At 46.7% G+C, this 17,457-nt stretch overlaps 1 protein-coding gene across 23 annotated transcripts in view; it reads left to right on the forward strand.

Annotated features, from left to right (window-relative positions):
- The window catches only part of Aopep (aminopeptidase O (putative)), a 257,197-nt gene that overhangs the window by 58,735 nt on the left and 181,005 nt on the right, over positions 1 to 17,457 (forward strand). For all 23 annotated transcript variants that reach the window (XR_007591934.1, XR_007591941.1, XR_007591935.1 and 20 more), the window contains exon 5: positions 5,654 to 5,899. Coding sequence is in view for 9 of the 23 variants with exons in the window: in XM_050143423.1 (XP_049999380.1) it covers positions 5,654 to 5,899 (246 nt within the window). In the remaining 14 variants the exon portion in view is untranslated. The remainder of the gene's footprint in view (positions 1 to 5,653; positions 5,900 to 17,457) is intronic.

Below are 17,457 nucleotides of genomic sequence, written 5' to 3' on the forward strand. Positions count from 1 at the left end.
GCAGTGGAGGGAAGGTGTGTGCAGTGGAGGGAAGGTGTGTGCAGTGGAGGGAAGGAAAGTGTGCAGTGGAGGGAAGGTGTGCAGGGAAGGAAGGTGTGCAGGGAAGGAAAGTGTGCAGTGGAGGGAAGGTGTGCAGGGAAGGAAAGTGTGCAGTGGAGGGAAGGTGTGCAGTGGAGGGAAGGTGTGCAGGGAAGGAAAGTGGGCAGTGGAGGGAAGGTGTGCAGTGGAATGAAGAGGGATGGGTCTGCAGCTTTGCTGGTAGAGTCCTTACCAGGCATGAAGCCCTGGCTTCTACCTTTAGCACTGTGTAAACTGGGTATAGATACATGACGAGTTCAAGGCCAGTCATATATGAGACCCTGTCTCAAACAAACAAAACAGGAAAAGAAACCAGCTAACACGTCTTGGTGTGCATTATGTTTGTGCTGGTCTTTCTCTGCTTTGTTGCATGTGTTCTGAGCACAGTGCTATGGCGGTGTCCTTAGGAACTGACACTAGGTGACAAGTACATCTTCCTGCCTACATTATGCCTTTTGGCAGCATAGACCTATTTTCTTCTTTTTGTTCAATAATATATCAGTTTTGGAGTTCCTAATGGCTCTACATTATATAGCTAGCTCTGGAAAGATTATTAGATTTTACCTGCATTCTCTTAAGGGAAGAAGGTAATTGTGGACAGAGTGGCGTACCCTGCTTTCATGTGGGGATATTAAATTGCAAGTGAGAGTGTTTAGCGTTCCCTTCCCTTGCTCTGGAACCACACAGCAGATTCATTTTGTAATTGTCAACAGCCATATTTCTGAGTAAGGAAAACAGATGCCCTAGGGAGTAACTTTGACTTGGTATGAACAAGAAATGTGTCTTCTTGTGGTGAAGCACTTATGTGTGCTGCAGGGTTTGTGACTATGGTGGATCCCAGCTGATCCTGAACCCACACAGAGGCCACTGGCTGTCTGCAGCCCATGTTCTGTAGTCTGTTACTCTTGGTTGTAGATGAAGATAAAGAGACTTGGGCGATAATTTGTTTATTTTCCTACCGACTGAGGAACAGTACCTATTTTCATTCATACCAGGTCTAATCTTTGGAGAGGTGACTTACGATCACTCCCAGAGGCATATACAACCTTATTATAATGACTGGGCCACCTCAGGCAGCATCTCCAGCAATCTTCTCACCTGGAGTCACCACCACGACTTCACTGTGATGCTAACTAGAGGATATTCTCCAGGAAATGGGTTGAGGGGTGAGGGGTGGCTCAGAGTAAAGGTTCTTGCTGTCAAGCCTATTGGCCTGAGTTCAATCCCCAGAACCCACATACTGGAAGGAGAGAACCAACTCTTAAAAAGTTATTCTCTGACCTCTGCATGAAGTCACTCACACAAAATTAATGTAATTTTTGAAAAAGAAAAAAAAAAACACACACAAATTGAGGTTCCCTTGAGCCTGAGACTGCCTTCCGTCCTTATTGCCTGGATATGGTACCGTGGCTAGACCCACGCTGCTGCTGCTGCTGCTTCTCCTACAATGAAGACTTTGAATTCTTTTTTTTTTAAGTGAAGATTTATTGAGATAAAGGGGGTGGGGGAGGGAAGAGAGAAAGAGTAAGGGAGAGAGACATAGAGCAAGAGGGAGAGAGGCACAGAGAAACAGAGGAGGAAGAAGGGGAGAGCTTGTGAATTCCTAACATGTAAGAAGTTGTCTGTTACTCACCTATAGTCTCAGGGCTTGTTGACTGTTAGGAGATGAAGGCCACGAGATGAGGATGAGTTGGGGCCTCCTGCTCAGAATAATTGGAATCCCTTTTCATCTGTCTCTGCCACTGTGAACAGAAGAGAGCATGGTCAGGTCAAATGGGGGAACTGGGAACACAAAGCTGCAAAAGTCCCCATAGGGGCCTGGGGAAGGCAAATCCTATCCTTCTTTTGTCCTTGTGAGTTTTGGACCAAGTTGAAGGGGATACAGAAGGAAATGAAGGCAAAGATTTGATCACTGGCAGGCCGGACTGAGAGAGTGCATGGATGCCAGGTTTTCTAACACTTCCATGTAAGCTGCCAACCAGGCCAATGGCTGCACTGATGCTCAGGGTAGCACAGGCCAGACAGCAGACCACAGAAGATCCTCACTGGACCAGCAGGTCCCCAAAGGCCAGCCAATCAGGGAGTCTAGGGAGATGTTTTTGCTTTGTTGGAAAGCTCCCAGAAGTCTTGTGCACAGGTTGATGTGGAGTGGAGTAGTGTTTGAATGAACCCCACACCCCTTCCATGACTGACAACAGTGTACAGTTTCCTTTTGCTTATCCGCATGCTTGTCCATCAGAAATAAACAGCTAATAAAACAATAGCTTAGACTTTTAATTCTGTCATGCCATGGTGCCTCCTATGACTGTCTCTGGTAGTTAGAGGGGCCCTGCTCATCCACCACCTCCTTGGCTCCATGGTTGTGCCATCATCCCGTGTTGGTGTTTCTGACCGTGCTTACATCGATGAGGCCTGCGTTCCCAGCCCTCCTCCCACCAATATCATCACGTCAGTCTTTGTTTATAGGAGTCTTGCACACCATGGCTTTCATTTGCCAAAGGAAGTGTTCATCGGGGTTCCAGAAATTCAGCAAAAAGATTGGTTACTGAACTTTTGATCACTGTTCACAGGGGCTAAATTACAGGGGGGTTGAGGACACTCTTGCAGTCCACTTGGCATGAACATTTTGGTAAACACATAGGCTAAAGACAGTCATATATACCATAAAACATGCATTAATTTTATTTGGGTCTAGCCATGGGAGAGTCTTGTTTTGTGTTTAACCTCTCAGGCCTTCATCTTGAAGCCTGGCGTGGAAGCTTGGCTAACCTGCCGCAGAACACAGTGAAAGTGATTAAAGGCATTGAAAGAGCTGGCAATGTGTTAGAGACGCTGAGATGACTCACTCTGCAGAAGGAAGGCCGGGTGGGGAAGCCTGTCTTGAGAATATAAAAGCTTAGGAAAAGCCACTGTGAAAGGAAGAGACTCCGGTTGCCGCTGGGGCTGTGCTAACTGTTGATTACACAACCCCACATCCCCTTTGCTGCTGCATGAATGGGGCCATGGAGTGAACGCCAGAGTCATCCTTGCAAGAAGAAACCTTGGGAAACATATCAGTGTATGATTGACACCCACAGTGACATACTGGAGCTTGTTCAGTCTACCGTGTATACAACTTGACTTGAGAACATTCTGTCATGTCAGGGTTCCCTCCTGCCCTTCCTCATCAGATGAAGAGAAAGAGAAATACTGAAGTCTTCACAGCTGACCTAAGCATAGCCCCTGAAGCCAAGGTGTACTGGTCCTTACATAGGGGCTCACAATGGCACCTCACACACTCCCATCACTGCCGGGAGCCTTACTGACTTGATTGCCTTCAAGTCCTGGATTTTATGGAACGTGGTATTAAGTCATGTACTCATCATCTTGATCAGTTTGGCAAGTGTCACATTTATTTTTGCCCTTGAACAGACAGGCTCGTTAGGTGTACCTTCGCCATCTTCACTGTGTTCCTTAACCTCTGGTCGTCTTAGGTGTAAGACGTAGTCTCGCTCCACGGGAACAGGCAGACTCTCAGTAGAGTGCCCTTTGTGCTGCAGCACTATGGTTCTCAGTCCTTAAACTTACTCCCTTGCTCTGCCCAGAGGGTTCCAGCTTTAGGGAAGATGCTTTGAAGACCACTCTTCAGTTCTTTTGAGACAGTCTTGAAGTGTAGCCCAAGCTGGCTTCGAGCTCATAACCAGGCTGGTGTCAAATCCATAGTACTCTTGCCCCAGCCTTGCCAGTATGTGCTGTTTACACTTGGCTTCTGAAAGCCTTTGGGGAGGAGGGGGTGAGGCAAGGTCTCATGTAGTCCACACTTACCTTGAACTTCTGTCTCTACTTTCCAAGTGTTAGTTACATACAATGGGCATATGCCACCATTGTCAGTTTGTAAGAGCTCTTCAGTAGAGCGTATGTAGCTTAAAATACCACAGGACCTTGTTTTCCTGTATAAATACATTTTAGAAACCCCATAGAGGCTAACTAGGTAAGCGACTTCTGCTTGTCGTCCCTAGGTAGGTGTTAAATGTTTACCAGCAGATACTTTTGCTCTCCTTCCCCGTAAGGTGCTGTTGTCAGTACAGGACTTTGACTCCAGTTCAATGTCAGTAACTGTATTCTTGCTGTCACTTTATCCTGGCAGTTTTTATGGATCCCCATTTTTCTAGCCTACTCTCAACCATGTCTCACTGGGGCTAGACGGGGTTCTTGAAGCACCTATCAGCAGATGGTAGAAGGTGAGGCTTATTTACATAGCCGTGTGCACCCCTTGATCACAGGCTTTGGGTGGGTGGAAGATCCTTCATTAATCTAAAGAGGAATTACTGTTGCTACCTGCCCAAATTGAGGCAGGCAAGCACTTAACGAGTCTCCAGTAGTCGTGATGAATCACAGGAGCACCCACAGCAAGAATTATAATCTGCAGTTTAAAGTTGCAGGGGTTTTCCATTGTGTCTGAATCGAGGACATGTTAACAGATAAAAAAAAATAGAATTCTCTTTGATGTTGGTTTCTTTGGATAAGTAAGTTCTCTTGAAGCCTGTGAGTCAGGCCCTAGGAATTTTCTTTTGGCTCCGCCTTTGTCTTTCAGGAAGTAACTAGTCAGATGGTGCTGAGTGGGCTCTGGTCTGTTTCCTTAAAAGGCTGATTTTATTAAATTTATACTGAAAGTGCATTGGAAAGGAATTGGAGATATAGCTCAGTTGGTAGAGTACTTGCCTAGCATACAGGAAGCTCTGGGTTCAATTCCCAGCACCATATAAGTCAGCCATGTGCCAGTAATCACAGCACACAAGTGGTAGAGGCAGGATGGTCAGGAGCTCTGAGGTGAGTCTATGGTGCATGGGACCCTGTCTCAAGTAGCCAAAAGGTATAGTAGAGTAAACACCCTTAGGAAGTGCCTCTTTTTTAACTCAGCAATAGCTTCTGATAAGTTTGGTAAAGGATGCCTAAATTATTTTTTGATAGGATGGCTTATGTGTTTTTGAAAGCTATACCTGTAACTGTCTTTGTCCTACCTCATCTCAAGTCACTTATTGTGGGAGATTCCAGAATAGAATCTTTAATTTGCTTAGAACCAGCTACATAGGGGCTCATACCTGAAGTCCGAGCACTCGAGAGGTAGATGCAGAAGAATCAGGAGTTCAAGGCAGCCTTGGCCACATGAGTTCAAAGTTACCTGGGCTGCATGAGATCTCAAACAATGAAAATTGAATAAATGGCATGGCGATTGCCTTGCTCCCTTTCTAAGAACCGTCAGTTATTTGGGCAGTTGTTCTATGGTAGCATCTGAAAGCACATTGCTGAGGGTAGGTAGAATTTGCTTTAATCTGGGTGGGAGCTTGTTTTCTTGTTCTAAATCTTGCCCCCTTCTCAATGCACCGCACCCCCATTGATTCTACGACAAGGTCTTTTTGCTTCCATGTAGCATGGATTGGAGTCACCAATCTCATCAACAAATATTTTGATCTGTTTTTTTTTTTTTCCACTGCTATCTAAAAGCAGACAGGCAGTACTGATTCACCTCTGCTAATAAGGTTGTTTGAGCCGTCTTCTCAACGCTGGCCTCCTCTCTTCTTATGTGTTGCCCCAGGTATGCTGAAACCTGCAGTCATGTAGAATACCCCTGCCGATTCCAGGATGCTTCTGCTGCCACCCAGGAGATCATTCCTCACCGAGTGTTTGCCCCACTGTGCCTTGAGGGTGCCTGCCAAGAGGCCCTGCTGTGCCTGGTCCCTCCTTGCCTGTCAGCTGCGCACTCTGTCCTGGGAACACACCCTTTCTCCCGGCTGGACATACTCATTGTCCCTGCCAACTTTCCAAGTCTGGGGATGGCCAGGTATGCGTCTCGGCATGGTACATGGAACACACGCTTCAGAAGTCTGGGGACTGCTGGGGGAATGTTTTTCTTAAACTCTGTCAGCAGTTTCGTTTGCTCAGGGTGGAAGGAACAGGTTCCTTGTTCACCCCTGGATCTCTTACTTCTATCTTCAGGAGATGGTTTTCAAGTAGGCCCTCCTCCCCACCCTATTGCAGTGAACTGTAGACATCATGGCTGAGACTGGGCATAGACCGCACTCCAGAGTGATATATGTGGGGTTGCGGTTACTCAGTGGCTGTTAGCGTGGGTGGTGAGAGCTTGCTGCTAATGAGTCCAAGGTCATGGCGTCAGGCTCCGCACACAGTAACAAAACCTGGTCCCAGAGCCACAGCTGCTTGCCTAATCCTGACCAGCTGCCTCATCCATTCTCACCACTGGTCACAAGGCAACAACTTTAGAGCCCTGTGTCAGAACATAAATCCATCCGCACTGCTGGGAAAACAGCTAAAAGCAGATGGCTTGCATGGGGGAGGGGCATACGACATGTTCCTATTTTTAATACAGTAAGTGAAGTATTCTTACCGTGCCCCCATTTCATTCCGACAGAAACTGGAGACTTCCCAGCTGACCCTACCTGCATTAATTCCAGCCACTCCATCAGTCCCCCTGTCCATCCACACAGTGATAGGAGGGTAGCTCTGTCCCATGGGGAAAGATGGCGGGTGGACCACCCTAATCACTAACAGGGACTGTGCTTGACTAGGATGGGAAACGAGCTCAGCAAACATGTGGCTTTGAGTTTTTCCCCATTAGTCAAGGAAATTCCTTCTGCCAATTAATTTCCATGCTTTCAAACAGCTGTCACTTGTGGTGTTCCCCAAAAAACTGCACACATTCTGGGTAAAACCCCTGAGTAGAAAAGAACTGACCAGAACATTTGCTTTTGATCTCTACTGTAGGAACACACACACATGCACACACGTGCACGCACACACACATGCACACTTTTTAAGGGGTGGCTGGCTTGATGTAACCCTTGAGGAGTTCTGAGAAAATCATTTAGACTGATTTTTATCCTGTTTTTATGAAGATAATGGGAATGTGGAAACTAGGATAATTATATATGTTTGGTGGCATGCATCGTATAATTGTCTTGATGTCTATATATAGAGTTTGTCATAACAAGGGGGCTTCTTTGGTCGCTTTGAAGAGTTTTCTGGACTTAATTTAAACAGTTATTGATGAAGAAAGGGTTGTTGATTAAATGCTGTTCATTTGTATATGGTTTTGAGGGGTCATATTTATTTGTGAGGTTTTAGTACTTTATGGATGTTGTTTTCAGGGCATATTTGCTAACAGTCTCATACTCTAGCCTGGGGGAAGCAAAGGCCGAGTATTTTCCAAACACAGAACCTCTCAGTAGCCCCTTCCCGCCACCCAAACTGCCAGACCTAGGATGTGCTGAGCCGCAGGCCATTCTATAAGCTTCTCTCTCCGAGTCTGCATGCCCAAGCAGGCCTGCGGCAAGGCTTCTGCTTTTTAAGATATTTGAAGTGATTTAAACATGTTTTTAATGCTGTATTTTTAAATAAGAAGCCTAAGTGCCTGAAGGCTAAATGGTGCTGGGCACAGGTGTCAGGACTGGAGTGGTGGTAACAACTTAGTAACAACAGGACGGAACTGTGCACAGTTCTCAAATAGCACCCCCCCCACACACACACACGTTATTAGCCAGGAAGTAGCCTGTCCTGGTTAAGCTGTTTCCTTAACTGTTTTCTTTGCTTGTGAACACTGGAAGGGTGATGTGCTGTTGTCTAGCTCTAGTAGGGTGCTGAACCGGGGGTGGGGGGATGGAGGGAGTCTTACATTGCTTTTCCTATGCTTAAGGCCTACTGTGGCAAAATGCAGGTGTGGAGGTCAACTCTGTGCCCCACACAGGATCGGGAAACTCTCAAAACCATGAGGTGCCATCGCGAGAGACCTGTGCACCAAAACTCCCCATGCCCTGGTCAATATATAGTATACAGGGAACCAAAGAACCTCTTGATAAATTAACTGGCTCTTTCCTGATTCCCTGTTTATAAACATGTAGCAGGATCATAAATTCCATAGCTCTGGGCTTCTTTAGCAATTAGGTTTTAATTATAATGAGCGCCGTTTTAGTGTTCCTCTTTGGCAAAAAGCAGTCAGCATTCCCACATGAACAAAAACAGGCAAATCATGAACTGTGTTAAAGGATTTTTTTAAATGTTTGGATGATACACAGTGTTTTAAACGTTATTCTTCGTAGTTTGTGTGAATATGCTCGACTTTCCTCTTGAGCCGAATAGGTGACTTCAGTGAAAGTTTGATAATCAGCTCACAAGAAGGCAGGCGGTGCACCAGCAGTGGCCGGAGCTGGACGTAGACCTAGCGAAAGTGCTCTGGCGCTCTTTAGTAAAGTCTTCTCCGGTTGCACTGTGTTGTTTCTGTCATCCGCTGCTACAGAAGCCATGGCTGCACAGCCAGCCAGCCATCCTCCTGTCCCAGCACTTCTCTTCCTCACTGATCAAGGGGAAGATGCTCTCACTCTGGCCCAGTGGTTCTGAGCCTTCCTAGCGCTGACACTGTGACCCGTTAATACACTTCTCCATGTACTGGTGACCCCCACCATAAAATTGCTTTCGTTGCTACTTTGTAACTGTTGCTTTTGTTACTGTTTTTAAATCATAGTATAAATATCCGATATACAGATGGTCTATGTGTCCCCATGAAAGGATCGTTGGACCCCAAAGGGCCATGACCTGCATGTTGAGAACCACTACTCTAGTCTGAGGAAACTGACTAGTGTGCATTTGGTCATCCATTGCCCTCTGGTTCTCTTTCATTTTACTTCTGCAGGTCTTGAAGTGAGTGCTGTGATGCCCCCATGCAGAGATGAGTGCATTCTGACTGGGTCTCCTTTGTATAAAAGCTCTCCTACTGTGGAGATTAATATTCGGCCATTTTTGTTTTGACCTCATGTATTCTCTTATCTCCAGTCTGACTTCCTCTCGTTGAGAAGTAAGTGCCAAGGGTGCTGTTTGTCACACTTACACTCTTGGTTATAAGAGCAATAGTGTCACAAGTGGACTAATAGCCCGGAACAAGACTTATGAACATTGCTTAAAATGATCACCCCAGACCAACCTCTCTGTGTGTCACAGGTATAGTTACACTGCCAGAACTACCTTGCTAACGTCCAGGTACCCCTTACCCCATATTTGAATTTCAAGAACCCTTCAAATTATCTCAGTGCCAGGGTTTCATTTAGTGCCATCAAAAAGCTTGTTCTCCCTCTCAGCCCCACTGTTCATTTAGTCTTGCGCCTGGAGAATAGGAGATGCAAAGGTAGCATGGCTGACTGAGGTAGCCGGCAGGTTCCACTCCCATCCCTTCTGCTGGCTCCCTCCCCAGGTTGTGCGCAGCTGTCTGCTGGCATGCTGCATTTCTGTCAAGCACATTGTCCGCGTGCAGTACTTAATGCCAAGCCGACAAGGGCAAGTGAGGTTGGTGAGATCTCCATTCTCCTGGGAATGGACATTCTAGTCTGGGAGAAAAGTAGAATGCACAGAAGTGAAGATGTGCGCTCTGGAGAAAGTAAAACCAAGGACACGGAGAGTAGGGTGGGCAGTTCCTTAGGGTAGGCTCAGGTCAACCACGTGAAGACAGGCAGAGACAGTGAGAGGTCATGGATAGCCACAGAGATCAGCTTTGTCTTCGGATCATGAGTGTCGTACGGTCTCATGACCTGCTGGTTAGAGCCAGGGCTTAGCAGCTGCTGTCCTTAAACAGAATCTCCCTTTGGACCTGGCACAGCCCCTGGCAACCAGACCAGAGACTACCCTTGTGCCAGAGGGGAAAGATGACCCCAGTGACCACATCTTCTTTACCTAGTGGCTGTTTTGTGATTTCTCGCTTACATAGCAGACCACAGGGAGGGGAGCTGGGTGTGTAGATATTTGCTCATCTAAGTTTTTAAAGTTTTTTGTCCCCCTTATTGAACAAAAAGAATGTTGACAAAGAGTTTAGAGAAATAATTACTCAAATAGCCTCAATGTTCTTCATCGTGGAAAAACACCATAAAGCCCCTTATTATACGCAACTTGTTCTTAAAAGATTGGGTTGTGCAATAGAAAACCTCTGCATGCTTATCCTAGCTCCTGACTCTGCATGCAGAGTTTTCCTAAGGACCTCAACTGCAGATGGGCACCCTGCACATACATGCCCAGGAATGACGGTAGCCAGTCTGCCCCACCCCTCCCCCTGGAGTTAGACAGGGTGTTGTCTTGTTTGTTCTTATCTCCCAGCCAATGTGTAATAGAATAAGCAGCGCACAGCACACTGCTGCACAGGACCTGTTGTTTCCAACCTTCTGACCGCGTTCCTCGCGGCCAGGGAGGAAGCAGTTATGTTTCTGTCATTATCTTAAGTGGTAAGGTTTCGCAGCTTTGAAAGTCTTTCTTCAATTGTTTTTCTGCTAGTTTACACTTGAATTTTTAATCCGCTAAACTCAAACCACCATACGCTTAAACAGTTCTTTGAGTGCCAAGGGAAGTGCCCACAATGGTTCTTCCCTCAGGAATGGGCCCGAGACAGGCTGGTGCCTGTTCCCTCGCACACCCGCCCACTCTGCCACCATCTCTCATAGGCTGCATGTAGATTTTGTTTTGAATTTGGATTGTTTCTCAAATTTTTAATAAATTTTCACATTTTTTCCTGGGTGGTCTCTTTAAAGACCCAAACATTTGAATGAGCATTCCTGTGCCCCGTGCCTTTTGCACAGGTGGGCGAAGGTGGCAGGCACTCCGGGAAGAGCTCAGCTGTTCTCTGTTCTCTGACATGGCTGTGGAGCTGAGCATTTCTGAGGGTGGCAGGAGGGGTGGCCCCTCCGGAGCTTTTTTGTGTCTTCTTCATTCTGCTGCTGATTTCTGTTCCCACGAAGGAGTTAACTGAGGGCCTTCTCCCAACAGGTTCTATTTTTCATTTTTCTTTCCTAAAACAGTAACTATGATTCATAAAGTGCTATTTTGGGGGGCTCAGAAAGCCCAAGCTGCAGTAGGTTTGCTGGTCCTAGTCAGAGTATCCTAAGCTTTTCCACTCAAAAGCCCTTTCTGCCAGAAATTTTTATGTAAAAATCGTAAATGTAAGATTAGCACCGGAGCCCACTGTCTCCTTGTGGAGATTGAAGTCACGCATTTTAGCGCCTCCACTGGAGTTCATTTTGCACACTAATGAGAGGAATGTGCTTGTTTACGTAAACAGGCAAGCCCTACCTGAATGTTTGACACTGCGGGGTGTAGTGCATCTTCTGTGTACTTCATAATCCTCAGCATTCAGAACACTGTTTTAAGCAAATATAGTACCAATGGTCAGGGTATTTTATAGCCAGTTAAAAAATAATTAGAAATTCTGCCCTAACTCTAATGATAAAGTTTATTTTATGATTTTTTTTTTTTTTTACAAATGAAACTCAGCTCAACAACTCAAGCATTGCTAAGAGCCAAACATTCTAACCCAATACCTGTACACTGATTGGATATGTGCATGTTCAGACATGGTAGGAAAATACTGTATGTCTTTACTTCTGTGATCAAACCTTTGTGTTTCCATGAATGCAGAAAGCCTTGTGTGCATCATGAAAACCCCATGGTTGGTAAATGGGCAGCAGCTGCAAATCTGTCAGGAGAGATGCAGAGTGCTGTGTGTGTTCAGAACCGCAGCTGCTACGGACTTGTGCCGCAGTGCAGGCAGCTGCTGCCAGTGCGTCCAGTTCAGCACAGTGGTGCTGGGTTTGAACTGTGTTGGTTGACAGCTCAGACACATTTCACTGGCGCCAAACTTTTGTGGAGCCCCAAATTCAGTTACAGTGTTAGGGTATCAACCCGCAGCTTAAGAAACTGTGGTTTTGACAATAACCAGTTTGTATTAAGTTGGCAGGGACTGAAAGTTTGGAGTTCAGGCATTGGCGAGACTTGTCTGTAACTGTCTGAGGCTGAGCACTTTGCTTTCTGGGAAAGGGGATGAAGACTGTCGCTCACCGTGGTCTGGCTTTGAGGTGCATCATGCAGAGCCAGGCAGAGTAAGCCTGTTGCGTTTGCTGGTCTGGCATCTTCTTGGCGTGGGCAGCTGCAGCGCTCCGTCGTCATCATGCCAAGATCTCTCACCTTTGGGAGACTGCGCTGGAGCGCTTTATTTTCTTTGAACTGCACACATACACATAGACTGACAGACAGACCTACCTTCAGAGAACGGCTAGAGTGATCTTTCAAGAGAACTTGCTAGTCTTTGGACAGGCATCGCAGCAATCACCTCCACCCGTGCTTGTAATCATCTCTCTCTTTTGATGTCAGCACAGGGAGTTAATCTCTTCCAGTCCTGGACCCTGATGTGGCCACCATCTTGTCATTTTCTCCTTGGTGCGAAAGCCCCCTCCACCTCTCTGCTGAACCCTCGTCACTGTGCTCCCTGGACAGAGAGCCATGGAAGGCAATGGAGAAGAGGTTACATTTGAGTATCGACTCTTTCCAGATCTTATTCATCAAACCATTACAGAGAGAGCTGCTGGGTTCTGAACCATATTATGAACACACGAATGGAGGGCTATGCGTTTCCTAACTGGGGGAGAACACAGCTCTAGAAATAACCCTCAAGCTTAACATATGGATGGCTCTCTCGGGAGGGACCTGCTTCTGTGTCAGAGCACATAGCCTTGTCACCTAACTCATCCTAAAGTACAGTTGACCAGGTTGGCTGAAAGGTCAGATACAAGGAGAGACTCCTTTCAAAAATGTATTTATTTGGGTGCTGAAGATGTAGCTGTTTGTAGAGGGCTTGTCTAGCGTGCCCGATGCCCTGGGTTCAATTTCTAACTTCAAGGTTATCTATAGTTATGTTATGACAGGCTAGCCGAGGCTCCATGAGACCTTATCTTGAAATAAAGACATTGTTTTCATTAAAAACTTGAATGTTGTGTGGGATTTGAGGGGTTCAATGTTAAAATGAATCCCAATTTAACCCCAGAGTATAGCTTGTAGTAGGATGTCTTCTGTTTCTTGGTAACTACCCATTCTCTCTCTCTCTCTCTCTCTCTCTCTCTCTCTCTCTCTCTCTCTCTCTCTCTCTCTCTCTCTTCACTATGTATATCTGACTGGCCTGGAACTTTATGTACTCTCTGTCTCTCTCTGTCTCTCTCTCTCTCTGTCTTTTTCTCCCTGGTTTCACTATGTATATCTGACTGGCCTGGAACTCTACATAGAACAGACTGGTCTCAAACTCACAGAGATCCACCTGCGCTGGAATTCAAGGTGTGTGCCCCACATCTGGCTCCTGTCTGTGCTCACTTTAGAGGTGACTCCATTGAACAGACCAGATCTGTACTTGACTTTCTCCAGTGAGCTTGCTAAGAATTACTACCCCTCCTTCACACTGTGGAAATAGGAACCTTGAGACTCCAGTCTAAGAGCGCGTAGGGGACAGTTGGACCCTCTCTGGCTAAGGGGGAGCTGCTCCTGTAGGCTTGATAACTAGGCCTTTGTACCTGGACGGCTACCTTGCTGAATGGCCAGAATCAGAAGCTGGCACAATGTAATTCTGGAGTCAGTTTCCTCTGAGAGGCATCCAGAGAGTTGAAGGACAGTGTTTCCGTTTAGGAATAAGTTTGTTGCAGTTGAGGAGTTTTTCATACTTGTGCAGTTTGAGGATGTCCCACCAAAGCTGGCATTTGGGACAGGAGGAATGAGCAATGGCCGGAATTCATTCAGTGAACACCTCTGCCAGTGGACAAGTGTGATGAACCCATAAGCTTAGGTCCGGAGCTTTTGGAGCTTCAAGGAGACTAGCTTTGTGGAACGTAACTAATTCAGAGGCAGGAGTGGTAGGGTGGGGTCAGGCATTGGGAGTTCATCAGTTGTGGATATAAATGGGTTCCACAGAATTAAAAGGGAGTTCTTTATCAGGGAGCACCGAGGAAAGCCTTTAATATTGTTATCATCTGATTCAATATCCTGATGCATCTGCCTCTTAAAGATAGACTCCTCCCCAGCCAAACAGTGTCACCCCAGTGTGGTGCTCAGGGACAGTCACAGACTCAAACAACTTCAAACCACTCTGTGGGAGATAATTCTATTCACAAATATCTGGAACTCTGATGTACAGCCAGCTGTGGAAGTCTCTCGTTTTCTGTCTTTGGTGACTGAGGACTTGGATATGTCCAGATATTTTACAGTATCAAGGAGGCCAAGGAAGCTCTGGTCTTTGAGGCCACTAAACCAGCCACATCGTGTAGGGACACTGGGGAAGTCTGGCTCCCTCTTGAGGTTTTCAGTCTATCAATAAGAGAATCTAAGAATGTTCAAATAGAAGCTCAAGGACAATTTATTAATTTTAAAGAACAACCCTCAGAGCAGGCAAGCTGCAAGTCTCAACAGCTGCGGAGAGGAGGGTGGGGGAGAGAAGAGAAAGCCATGCTGTTTGAGTCACTGACATGGAGGTCTGCCACATGGTGGGGAGGGGAACTTCAGGAAAGATCAAGGAACTCAAAGTACCAGAAAACCCATGCTTAGGTTCCTAAACAAAGATCAGAAAAAAGAAAAGGAAGACTTTTAGTCCAAACTCAGAATGATGGGCAGACCCAGCCAAACCTCCTGGCTGCCCATTTGTGGGGGGAAGCATGCTGGGAAGGAAAAGTACTGACTCTCCTTAAAGGAAAATGGTCTGCCTGTCTCTCCAGCCTGGCTTCCTAAGGATGACCCCTTGACCAAGTGATTGGCCATCCCAACAGGAATACTAGGTCTTCACCTGGGCCAGAGACTCTTGACCAGAAGGAATTTTCCTTAATTATTAGCTTTTATTGCAACTTTAAGTTTGGGGGCCTCACACTTTCAATTGCCTGCTCTATGCATCCATATTTATTTATATAAAGTTGTATACACTTAAAAGTGGTGTTTGTGTGTTAGTAAGGATACTACAAAGCATAAAGAAAAATACATTTGAAGGACGAGGGAAATAATCATAAAAGTTAATCCTGTAGGTTTCTCTCTTCACCCAGCTGTGTGCTTTGTGCCCAGGGATTCCTGAAGCTCCCTTGATCCCCCATGGGAACCTGGTTGAATGGGTTTGGGGATGGGAAGTAGCTTCTTAGGTGATTCTGAACAGGTGGAGAGTGTAGGGGGCAGGTAAGGAAAACCCAAGTCCCCTGGCTCCTCCTCCAGCTCCATCCACAGCCATCTGAGACTCTCAGACTGAAGAAAGTTGGGCATGTTGGCCAAGAGAGACAAGCTCCCCGAGGATGGTCCCTACCTGTCTGTTGCTCAGATGGCTTTGCTCTGAGGATCTGCATCCAGTTACAGCTGTGCAACTCTTGGCCTCTCTCTCTGTTAGTAAATTAAGGGCTGGTTTAGAATAGCCTGCAACTTGTCCTTAGAGCCTTAACATTTGTTTTAATTATGTTTTAAAAAATATCTTGGGGCTGGAGAGATGGCTCAGTGGTTAAGAGCACTGACTGCTCTTCCAGAGGTCCTGAGTTCAATTCCCAGCAACCACATGGTGGGTCACAGCCATCTATAATGAGATCTGTCGCCCCCTTCTGGCCTGCGGGCACACACTGAAGGAATGCCATACACATAATAAATAATTTTTACAAAAAAAAAAAAAATATCCTGTACAGCCGGGCGGTGGTGGCGCACGCCTTTAATCCCAGCACTTGGGAGGCAAAGGCAGGCGGATCTCTGTGAGTTCGAGACCAGCCTGGTCTACAAGAGCTAGTTCCAGGACAGGCTCCAAAACCACAGAGAAACCCTGTCTCGAAAAACCAAAAAAAAAAAAAAAGAAAAAAATATCCTGTACAGGGCTAAGGTGGGTGATTCAATCTTGCATTTTCTTTTTGATGAAGATGGGTTAGATCACAAAGCTGGGATTGATTATCTTGTAGTCATTCAGCACCTAGGCATCAGTGAGCGTCTTGTGATAGTCAACTGCATTATGAACAGATGTCAGGCACAGGATCCTGCCTCTGACCTCAATGCTAAACAGCATTTCAAATGGAGCACCAGCAGTGGGTTTCCAAGAGGGCCTTCTTTCTTTTTAGGACCCCTCCATGGGCTCCTGCGGAGTTGTGGCTAACTGGTCATGCCTGCTACCCCTGGGTGTTGGTCAGCCTTCAGCTGTTTCCATCTGCACAGTAATAAGTTGCACGTACAGGCATTTGAACAGTTGTCAGGCTTGTCTGCAACTATGCTCTGGTGAAACAGCAGCAGAGAACCCTGGAGGGGGACTAGATGAAGATGTCAGAGTTGTGCCTGCAGCTGGTGGTGGTTTGACCTTGACAGTCGGCTGGAAATGACCTGTCAAGCACCTTGGTGTGCTTTTGAGCACACCCACCTGGAAGATATTATGTCCCTAAGTTTTATGTGCCACAACTGGCAGGCATCAGGTCTGTGGGTTTTGTTTTCACTGGTGGAAGGTTACTACATGCATGGCAGGACTCTCCTGAGAGGGGCCCAGCTACAAATTTTGATTTCTCACTTGGCCTTCCTTTCTCTGCTCCCTTCATGACTATCAGCCCTACCTGATCTGCTCCTTCCCCTCTTGCTTCAAGCCACTTCTTCCTGTCTTTGAGGCCTCCTTACAAAGCTTCACACAACTAAGGCCAAGGGTCGTTAGGCCCCTCACACAATTGAACCTAAACACTTTGACCCTGTGCTGATTCTATTCACTCTCCGGGAAGTACAGCCCCAGAGGTAGAGGCCTAAGTGATGTCTGCCAAGACCTTTTAGGCCTTGCCCTGGCCTCTTCTGCATGGCCTGGGGCGATCGCTGCTGCATCTGTCTGGACTTCAGTGTTACCCTGGCAGCCACACCAGTGCATGCTAGGAAGCCAGGTGAGGAGGAGTGTGTGCGCTAAGGACGTCTCGGTAGGGTGAGGAAAAGGAGTGTGTGCGCTAAGGACGTCTCGGTAGGGTGAGGAAAAGGAGTGTGTGCGCTAAGGACGTCTCGGTCAGGTGAGGAAAAGGAGTGCATGCGCTCAGGACCTCCCGGATCCGGCTTTGCCACCAGCACTTGGATTGTTTCAGATTAATTGAGGATGCAAAGTCTGATGCTAGTGGGAACAGTACCTCCTCATTGTCCTCACTGACGGGACGGCTCTGGTGTGATGAAGAACTTCTGCTGGAGACCTGTTGGCCATCTTGTTCTATGTGCTTTCTCCAGAATCATAAACAGACAGACCCTGGCTTAGACATTGGCCTTCCCAATGGCCACTTAATCTCTCTACCCCTCTGACCATCAAACAATTCTGCATTGCAATATTCTTTTTTTATAAAGGATCTCATGTATCCCCGGCTGGCCTTTAACTCAACTATGAAACTAAGGGCTACTTTTTACTCTTGATCCTTCTGCATCTACCTCCCAAGTGCTGAGATTGTAGCGTGTCTGGCTTGCTTTGGAGTCTTGCCATGTACTCTGGCCACCGGCCCTTCCCTGAGACCTGCTAACTGGTGAAGAGTAGAGGAAGCTGAGAACATAGAGCTGATGGGAGGCATGGGTGACACAGACCTAAGG

This window comes from Alexandromys fortis, unplaced genomic scaffold, assembly GCF_014885135.2.
Source record: "Alexandromys fortis isolate MF-2015 unplaced genomic scaffold, M_Fortis_MF-2015_v1.1 scaffold_1, whole genome shotgun sequence".
Classification (NCBI taxonomy): domain Eukaryota; kingdom Metazoa; phylum Chordata; class Mammalia; order Rodentia; family Cricetidae; genus Alexandromys; species Alexandromys fortis.